General features: G+C 68.6%; 3 protein-coding genes across 3 annotated transcripts in view; 1 reads left to right on the forward strand and 2 right to left on the reverse strand.

The window, feature by feature from the left end:
• Nucleotides 1-1110, forward strand: part of CHLNCDRAFT_137807 (hypothetical protein) — a gene marked incomplete at both ends in the record, with an annotated part of 3471 nt that extends 2361 nt beyond the window's left edge. The window contains 3 exons of the mRNA XM_005851110.1: nt 39-366; nt 529-687; nt 910-1110. Of these exons, the coding sequence (XP_005851172.1) occupies nt 39-366; nt 529-687; nt 910-1110 (688 nt within the window). The remainder of the gene's footprint in view (nt 1-38; nt 367-528; nt 688-909) is intronic.
• Nucleotides 1111-4521: 3411 nt separating this feature from the next.
• On the reverse strand, nt 4522-5493 carry CHLNCDRAFT_137809 (hypothetical protein; the record flags this gene model as incomplete). The annotated part of the gene is made up of 3 exons (XM_005851396.1): nt 4522-4908; nt 5070-5258; nt 5383-5493. 3 exons carry the CDS (start codon nt 5491-5493, stop codon nt 4522-4524), a joined length of 687 nt encoding a protein of 228 aa, XP_005851458.1.
• A 116-nt stretch (nt 5494-5609) lies between these two features.
• CHLNCDRAFT_137810 (hypothetical protein) lies at nt 5610-7698 on the reverse strand (the record flags this gene model as incomplete). Its single annotated transcript, XM_005851397.1, has 6 exons — nt 5610-5753; nt 5894-5950; nt 6070-6240; nt 6385-6767; nt 6975-7329; nt 7444-7698. 6 exons carry the CDS (start codon nt 7696-7698, stop codon nt 5610-5612), a joined length of 1365 nt encoding a protein of 454 aa, XP_005851459.1.
• Between the last annotated feature and the right edge of the window lie 1623 nt (nt 7699-9321).

Genomic DNA, 9321 nt, shown 5'->3' on the forward strand with positions numbered 1-9321 from the left:
CACACGCACACACCACCTGCCCCCTCCCGCTGCCGCAGCGAGGCCTACTTCCCCCCCTCCGGCTTCCACACCCAGCTCTGCGCCTCCCTCACCCAGCTCACCTCGCTGCGGCTGGTGGGCGGGCGCTGCGCGCGCCTGCCGCCCGCCATCAGCCGCCTGGCGCGGCTGCAGGTGCTGGCCGTCGACTCCTGCCAGCTGCCCGCCATGCCCGTCGCCATCACCGCGCTCACCGCCGTCACCAACCTCCAGCTGTCCAACACCGGCCTGGCGCCGCACCTGCCCCCCTGGGTCCTCAGCATGCCCGTGCGCAAGCTGTGGCTGGCCAACAACGCGCTGTCCTGCCTGCTGCCGCCCAAGGCGCCCAAGGTGGGGCTGCCCCGCCTGCTGCCATGCTCCTCCTGCTTTTGTTCTGCTATTTTTTTCGTGCCTGCCGCCGCCCAGAGCGACACCACACGCAAGCCTCCTGGCCAATTCGCCGCTCAGGCCGTCCTCCCCGCCCCTCCCCGCCCCTCTCCGCCCCTCCTGCAGATGAGCGCGGCTGCGTACGAGGCGCGCAAGCGGCAGTGGCTGTCGCGCCTCACCCACGTCTGCCTCTCCTCCAACTGCCTGCGCGAGCTGCCCAGCCTGCTGCTGCAGCACGCCGCCTCGCTGCAGGAGCTCGACCTGGCGTACAACCACAGCCTGCAGGTGTGTGTGGGGGTGGGGGTGGGGGGACTGGCGCCGTATGCCCTGTGTGTGTGGATGTCTGATGATTGCTGGAAGTGTCGTTGTGAAGATTGGCGCCACAATCCGGCAGCGCGTGGCATGCCAGCATTGCTGCTGTCGGTATGGCAGCACCATGCCTGCGCGTGGGGTTCCACCCGCCACACACCCTCCCCCGCTCCCACACACGTGCTCTGGCCGCCGCAGATCAGCGCCAAGTGCGCCGACAGCGTGGCGCGGGTGCCCAGCCTGCGCCTGCTGCGCCTGGAGAAGAGCTACTGGCTGCGGCTGGAGGACCGGTGGACAAAGGCCAGCCTGCGCGCCATCACCCGCCTCAAGCAGCAGCGCCCCGACATGCAGGTCGACTTCAAGCACGAGACGCCCGGCGGCTTCCGCCTGGCCTGGTAGAGCGGGCGGCGGCAGGGCGCGGCGCGCCCAAACACGGCGGCACGCTCTCGCCGACTTGTTGCATTCGCGTTGGTGTTGCTGTTGGTGCCGCATTCCATCCTTCATGTTGATGAAATCACAACACAATGACGAAAGTTGATTGTAACATCAAACGAACGCTGCTTCACACCCCACCGGCGGCGGAGCGGCGGCGGAGCGGCGAGCGACGTCAGCGGCAGGAAACCTGCTGGGTGAGCATAGCGGCATGCTTCAAGCTGCACCTAGGTTCGGACTTTTCACAGTACTTCAGAGTACCTGGTCGGCTGTCCTTGTCAGCTGGCCCGTGTCTTCATCTTCTGCCTTGGACCGTGGTCGTCTTCATTTTCTGGCTTGGCCCACCTCAACCTTGGACAGGGTCTCGACTGCCTGCCACGACTCGACTACCTGCCAACAGCACGCCAATGGCAGACCTGCTGGAGGCCAACACAGCCGCAGGGCAGAGCTCCAGAGAGACACAGATGCTGGAGGTTCTGGGCCGCTGGGACGGTAAGCAGCCCAGGGCCTAGGGATCGGGCACCGAGGGAGCAGCGCTGCCGCCGCCGCCGCCGCCACCTGAGCGGCGACGCCTTCCATGCGTGCCCGTGCAGACGCCTTCTTCAACGCCGACGCCGAGTCCCTCAAGGCGCTGCTGGCCGACGATGTGGTGCAGCATGCGGGTGGGTTCAACCAGCTGGGCCGGCTGCCCGCACCGGACGCTGCCCTGGGGTACAACCCGAGGTACGCCCCGAGGTACATGGCGGCATCCATCTCAAGGCGACCGTGGAACCCTGCCCCCCGCAGACCACATCGTCACCGAGAGCGACCAAGTGGGCCCAGAGGCGGTGGCCCGCTTCCACGGCAAGGTATCGGTCTTGCCCGGCACATGCTGCCCCCGGCTGGATCCGTCGCAAGGCCCTTCAGCAGCTGCCCGCCAAGCTGCTGGTGTGAACTATGCACCACCACCCCCACTACCACTACGCTCAACCGCCACCCTGCAGTACTTCTTTGCAGTACTTCTCCAACTACCAGTTCAAGCACCTGCCCGTGGTGCGTGCCGTCAACCCCGCCACCAGCAGCGTGTACTGCCTGTGGGACGACGAGGTGCGCCCTGCCCTGCCTAGGCGCCCTCGACACGCACACGCGTGCTGCCGTGGCTGGACCGCACACATGCACATCCCCGATGGGTCCCGAGGATCCTGCCTCCCCATCCGCGCCCTGCCGTACCCCGGCCGAACGGCACCCCGCATGCGAGCCCCCCCGGGCCCTGGCTTCCCCGCCCGCCGCAGGAGGTGCTGATGAGGGCGGAGAAGTTTGATGAGCAGCTGCCCGCCTCAGGCAGCATGACCAGCCTGTCGGGTGGGCCGGGGCGTCGAGCAAGCGGGAGTCACGCACAGCGCTTGCGGCAGCTGATGTATACGCTGCTCGCGCCTCACTAGCAGCGGCGGTCATTGCAGCAGCGTCCATGCGCTGCTTGCATGTCGGCAGCCTGATGTTATGTCCACTTCCCGGCGTGCCCGCCCACACCCCACACCCTACCACCGCCACTGCCCGCCGTGCAGGCATCTGGCGCCTTGTGCTGGACGAGCAGCTCAAGGTGCGCCACATCTGGTTCCTGCGCCAGCTGACGCGCGAGGAGAAGAAGTTCCGGGTGAGCGGCGGATGCGGGCGTGTGGGTGGGCGCCAGATGCGAGCGCGGAGCCCGCTTGCCGCGCCGGTGGCATGGGATGGGCTGCCGCAGACTGCAGGCCGCCCAAGGCATCGCCGCCTGTCTGCGACACGCTGCTGCTGCTGCTGCTGCTGCTGCTGCTGGCGCTGGTGCTGGCGGACATGCATGTATGGCCCCGCCCCGCGCCCCGCAGCTCAAGCACCGCCCCAGCCAGCTGTACACCGACTTCAAGGCCAAGGCACTGGTGGGGCCGCAGCTGGACCTCAGCGACCGGCAGGTGGCCAAGATGCAGGCGGCGACAGAGGCTTTCAACGAGGCAAGCGTCCCTGCCGTCAGCCTTTCCTGGGGGAGCCTGCCCAGCTGTGCAAGGCTGCCCTGCGTCTGCCGCATGCTTCCCCACAGCCGTTGCGGCCCCTGCCCCTGCGCTGGCTGCTCCCTGGTGGCCGCCGCAGGCGTGGCGCACCGGCGACGTGCGTGCTGTGCACGACCTCATGTCTCCGGCCAGCCACACCATCAACCCCATCTTCGGGGAGCGCAAGAGCAGCAGGGAGGAGTGGGAGGAGATGGTGAGTGGCGGGGAGGGTGTGTGGGGGTGGCGGCGCCCTGAGGGGCTGGGCGGAGCGCTGCTTATTGCCACCTCGAGGGCAAGCAGCGCAGCGCAGCACAGCGCAGCGCTGTAGGCTCGCCGTGCTGGCTGGCGCCTGCCTCGCGTGCTGCCCCACGCCGCATGTGTGTGTGGCGGTGCAGGTCAAGGATGTGTTCAGGGTGTGGGAGGTGCGCAGCAATGATGTGGACATCGCCGTGACGCCCTCCTCCAACAAGGCCTTCATCCACTGGCATGTGCGCGGCGTGCAGAAGGACACGCAGCAGGTGGGCGTGGTGGGCTGGGGCTGGGGCTGGGTCTGGGGGATTGCAGCTAGGGGCGACTGGCAGCATGCACGGCGAGCATGCACGCCGGGGACCGCGGGCGCTGGTGCGTGATGTGTGCGCCGCCGGCTCTGGTGCTGGATGCTCTCGGGGCGAGGCATGGCGCACCCTGTCGGGCGCCTGGGTGTGTGCAGGAGCAGGACCTGTACGGCCTCAACCTGCTGTGCTTTGACCCCAAGGAGATGCTGATCAGCGGTGAGCTGGCATGAGCTGGCATGAGCTGGCCGCCAGCCGCGGGCCCGCTGTGCATGGTCTAGAGTACAGACTGCCTACTGACGCAAGGAACATGCTGGTGGCTGGGCGCCCATCCCTCTCTGCAGAGGTGGTGGGCTTCCGCCAGCCGCTGGCCTCCGAGCACGACCACATCTTCAAAGCAGGTGCGTCGGGTTGAGCTGGCGGCGAGGATGGTGCAGAGCTGGCAGCGAGGATGCTGCGAGGTCCCGGCGCGGCTGCAGCCCTGCCAGACCCCAGCCGGGCTGGGCTGGCTGACCACATGCACAGTCGGGCTGCTGCAGGGAGCTACATGGGCCACCTTGGCACCGAAGCCGAAAAGTAGCGGGGAGGCGCAGGAAAAGCCGCGGGCGTACCCTCTGCAGCTGTGGGGAAATCGGCCGCTCTTCTCATAGCTGTCCTGGCACGGGGCTGCTCTTGCTGGGTTGCCCCGCCGCTGAGGAAAGCTGACAGCAACCATCTAAGAAGAAGCTAGGCAGCCATGCCGTGTACACAAGCAGCTGAATGTGATGGGTTTGTGGGTTTGCAATCTGTTGTTGCCTGTGCACATGTGTTGAATCATAGATGCATCATGGGCTGCCATCAAGAGGGACTGGCGCCAGGAAGGCGCCCGGAGGCAAGCCGCCATTGCGAGCGCGGTCAGAAATGGTCTTGCCTCGAAAGTCCACGCCGGTTTGCCGAAAAAACTGTTCCAGGCTGCGCCGCGCGGCGCCGCTGCCAGCCGCCTCGCCCTCTTCGCCCGCCAGCGCGGCCGTCACGCGCCGCTGGGAGCGCTGCCGCTGCTGCGCATCCCCAGCGTGGTCCTGCTGGAAGGTGGGGCGGTGCTTGCGGCTCCAGAGGTGGAAGGCTGCTGCCTGCGGCGGGGTGAAGACGTCCCAGCCGCGGCGCCACATGCGCACCAGCTGCAGCAGCTCCTCCCCAAAGAACAGCCCCGGCAGATCTCGCGGGTAGGGCGCCTACGGTGGGAAGAAACGGGTGGTGACGATGAGTTGGAGTTAACCTTTGCGGCGGGTGGCATACGTGGCAGAGGCAGGAGCGAGCAGTGCAGGAGTGGCAGTGCAGGGGCAAGCAGCGCAGCAGCAGGCAGCGCCCCGAGAGCAGCAGCCGGCAGCCGCACCTCCAGCAGCAGCTGGGCCCTGCTGAACGACAGCCCCGCGGCCCAGAAGAGCGCGGGGGCTGGCGCCGCCAGCGGCTCCCGCAGCTTGCGCCCGCGGGTGCGCAGCAGGCCGTCGTGCTGGCCCCACCCGCCGGCGCACAGCACGGTGGGCAGCGGCGCTGCCGGCACCACCGCCTCTGGCCCCTCGCCCTGCTCATATGCAACAGCAGAAGGTGGCAAGCAGTCCTGGATGCTGGGGGCAGGATCGGCAAGGTGCACCGGCAACCCTCGCTGGCATTTTTCAGTCACCAGCACGCCACCGCAGAAGCTGCACCTCGTAGCCGGGCGGGTAGGTGGAGAGCACGACCCGCGGGTGGCCCGCCGCCGCCTCCGCCTGGCGCAGCATGCGCAGCAGGGCTGCGTCCCACTGCTCCACAAACCGCATGTGGCTGTCGATCTGCGAGGCACGCAGGCAGGCAGATGGATTGAGCCCAGGACAATGGCACGGGAGGCGTGCCGATTGAGCAGAACACGTGCGGCGCGGCACACCGGCAGGGGCGATCAGGGGGGCGGGCGGCCCAGCCACGCCCCGCTACCGCCGCTTGCCTGCAGGTGGAACTCCTCGCCTTCCCACAGCTGCTGCGCCAGGGCCCGTGCCTTGCAGGGCCCCCTGGCCTCGCAGGCGGGCAGCACCACCTGCCGCACCTGCAGGCAAGGTGGGGGGCAGGGGAGCTGAGGAGGCACCCGCACGTGCACAGGGGCCGCGGGCGCAAACACTACTGCTGGGGGGGCACACAACCGCAGCCAGCGCATGCCTGGCCCAGCCATCGCTGGTCCCCGGCCACCCGCATCAGGTGCCCCTCCTCGGGAAGCTCCAGCTGCCAGCAGATGCCCACCCTGACCTGCAGCAGCAGCAGGAGGGGCGCAGCAGCCTTGTCGCGGCAGTCCACGCCTTGCCGCAGCACATGCCCATGCATTGCACAACCTGGGGCCATGGCAAGGCAAGCAGAGCCAGACTCACACGCTCGGGGTGCGCCGCTTTGTCAAACAGGTCTGCCAGCGTCCACTGCGCCTCGCTGTCTCTGTATGCAGGCACCGACACAAAGATGCAGCCAGGCGAAGCGACGGCGGCGCCGTCGAGCGGCGGCTGCTGCGCCGCTGCCGGCGCTGCCGGTGCGGGCGCATCCTGCCCCTGCAGAGCCAGGGCTGCCATGCCCGCTGCTGCGCTGCATGCTCCTGCTCCTGCTGCTGCTGCTCTCGCTGCTCCTGTTCCAGCTGCGGCTGCTCCTCCTGCTCCTGCTGCTGCTGCTGCCGGTGGTGCCCTTGAGAACCACACCGTCACTGCATACCGCTCTGCCTGGGCCGGCAGCACCTCGTGAAGAAGCCTGCTGTCCATCACCACCAGGCGGCCGCCCAGGGGAGGCACCACGGTGGCCGGGTGCCCTTCCTCCAAGCCGCTACACACCTGCTGCTGCTGCTGCGGCGGCGGCTGCTGCTGCTGCTGCTGCTGCGGTGCCGCTGCCCCCGCCGCCTCGCCGGCACCGCCCTCAGCGCCGTCCTCTCCGTGGCTGCTGCTGCTGCTGGCAGGAGGTGGCTGCCCCGCGCCGCCAGCGGCTGCCGAGCGCAGGCGTAGGTCGGCCGCCGTTGCGGCGCATGGGTCGCCGCCGCAGGTGCTGTGGTTGTACACGCACAGCTGGCCGCCTGCCTCCGCACTCCACCCTGCGTGCAGGCGTCACAAGGCGCAGGGGAATGGCTCAGCTCTTGCGGCTGCCGCACAGGAAAGAAACCAGCCCGGGACGCAGGGGCGCTTGCCTCGCCTCCGGCAGCCCGCAAGCCGCCTGGCGGTCTGGCTGCACTGATGCCTTACAGCTCAGCACACCCACAGCCACCTGCTCTCCACCTGCCCGCCTGCCCACCCACACCCACCAGCACCTGGGTTGAGGTACAAGATGGCCGTGACCGAGCGGTACGGGACGCTGGAGCAGGCGTCCCTGTGGCGCACGTACCGCGCCCCCGCCCCTGGGTAGCATGCCAGCTGGATGGAGGCGCGGCCTCCCACGTCGAACCCCTGCTGCCGCAGCCAGGGCCGCAGCGACAGCAGGCGCTGCGCGGCTGCCCCCAAGTGGCGGTGCTCCGCCGCTGCCAGCGAGCCCAGGCTCAGCCAGGCGGCCTTGTCGCCGCGATCGCTGGCCCGCGTCCACGGCGCCCCCTCGCTGGCGGTCACCATGCCGGCAGGACGGGCACCGGCCTGCAGCACCTGCCGTGCCTCTGCCTGCGCCGCCTGCAGGCGTGGGCGCGCAAAGGCGGCAGGGGTGGAGGAGCGTCGGTGAGGCACAGCCCCAGGCAGGCTGGGAATGGGCACCTAAGCCCATGCTGGTGCCCACAGGCCACTCACCACAACTTCAGCGCTGCCCAGGAAGCCATCAATCAAGGCCAGCCCGCCGCTCAGCCTGCGCCCCGCCAGGATCGGCGGCACCTGAGAGGCGGTGTTGCCTTGTGGCTGCTGTGCGGCTGCCGCCGGTGGGGCCGCTTGGTGCCGCTCCGGCAGCTGCTGCCGTGCGACGTCCACCGGGGCTGGCTCCTGGCCCAAGTGCCGCAGGATGCCAAGCTTGGCGGCATCCGGAAGAAGGGCCAGCAGTTGGGGGTCCATGTTTGCCGCCACCTGCCCTACCGCCGCCGGGCACGCCGGTGTCGCTTGCGCCGGCGCCTGGCCCAAAAGCTTAGCAGCGTGTGCTCTCGCTACTCATCAGTCTGCGGGAGCGCTGTGTTTAGGCAGACAATGTCCTGAGGAGAGGCTGGGAGGCCGGTGACAGCAGGGCAACACCACAGTCTAATTGCACAGATCAGATCACCGCTTCGCGATTGCCGCGGGCAGCCAAGGGCCAGGGAAGAAGGCGGCACCCGCCTCAGCACGGCCCAGCAGGAGCAGCATGATTGGCGCCCCCCGGCTGCTCTCTGCACTCCGTCAAGGTTCCATCTGCACAGGGCGTATCGTGGGAGGTGCCAAGAGCCCCTGCAGCAGGGCGACTGATCGTGGCCTGTAGGGCGGTGATCGCTTGGCCCGATGAAGCTAACACGGCAGGAGGCGAGGGACATCCTGGAGGTGGAGGTGAGGCGCTGGGGGCGCCCCAGGCCGGCTGCCGCCATGCCGCGCCGCCATCCTGTGCCGCCTACGAGGCAGCAGCACGCGTCCGGCCTCAGCTCAAATCTAATTGCTCCCCGGAGACAGTGATTCGGGAGGGATGCAAAAGGCTGGCACTCCCTCCTGGTCACACACTCACCGCCCGCAGTTCAAGCAGCTTGCCTTCTCTCTAGCACGGAAAACGTTTCAAATCGGCGTTGCGACGCATACGCTACACTGTTGGCCTGATCCCCCGCTGCTGCTGCCCCCGCCTTGTCGCTCTGCAGGAGGGCGCAGAGCACTCCACCCTCAAGAAGGTGCGCCTCCCTCGCTGCCTGCCGCGCAGCCCGACGAGCCTGCCCCCCCGCCTCCCCACCTCCCACTTGACCTTTATTTTCTTGCGCAGGCCTTCTTCAAAAAGTCCAAAGAATGGCACCCCGACAAGGTGGAGGAGGAGAAGAAGGAGGAGGCCACAGTCATGTTCCAGGTCAGCAGCGGGAGCCAGCGCCCACACGGCCCCGGGCGCCGGCCCGAGTGGCTGGTCTGCGCTCCCGCCGGCTTGCCTGGCAGGGTAGTTGGCTGTGTTGCCTGCCTGGCCCCGCCAGTTGCTGCGTAACCTCTCTGATCGCTCATGCTGCTTCCTCGCTGCCATGCAGAAAATCAATGCCGCCTACCAGGTGCGCCTCCTGGGTTGGGACCAGCATCGCGGCAGCTGGCCCGCGTGTGCTGGCCACTCGTGCCGTGATGTTGCGTTGCATTTCCGCCCGCCGCCCCCTCCCTCCGGAGCGCGCTTGCTGACCGCATTGCTGCCGCCGCGTGCGGGCTGCTGCGCTTCCATGGTGCACACCACCACCTCCCCACACGCCCCTGCCTGCCTGCCCGCCTGCGCGCCCGCCTGCCTGCCTGCAGCGCCTGCTGGGCGACGAGAGCGACGGCGAGGAGGCGTGCGATTCTTTCAGCGATGACGAGGAGGGGCTGGGCGGCATGGCAGACATGGACATCCTGTTTGAGTTCTTCAGATACATGTGGGCAGCTGGGGGTGGTGGGGAGGGGGCGGGAGTGTGTGTGTGTGTGTGTGTGTGTGTGTGGTGGACGGGGGGGGAGATGGGGGCGGAGGGGGCGCCCGGGGGGGGGGGGGGGGGGGGGGCAATG

Source organism: Chlorella variabilis (genome assembly GCF_000147415.1).
Source record: "Chlorella variabilis unplaced genomic scaffold CHLNCscaffold_2, whole genome shotgun sequence".
Lineage (NCBI taxonomy): Eukaryota > Viridiplantae > Chlorophyta > Trebouxiophyceae > Chlorellales > Chlorellaceae > Chlorella > Chlorella variabilis.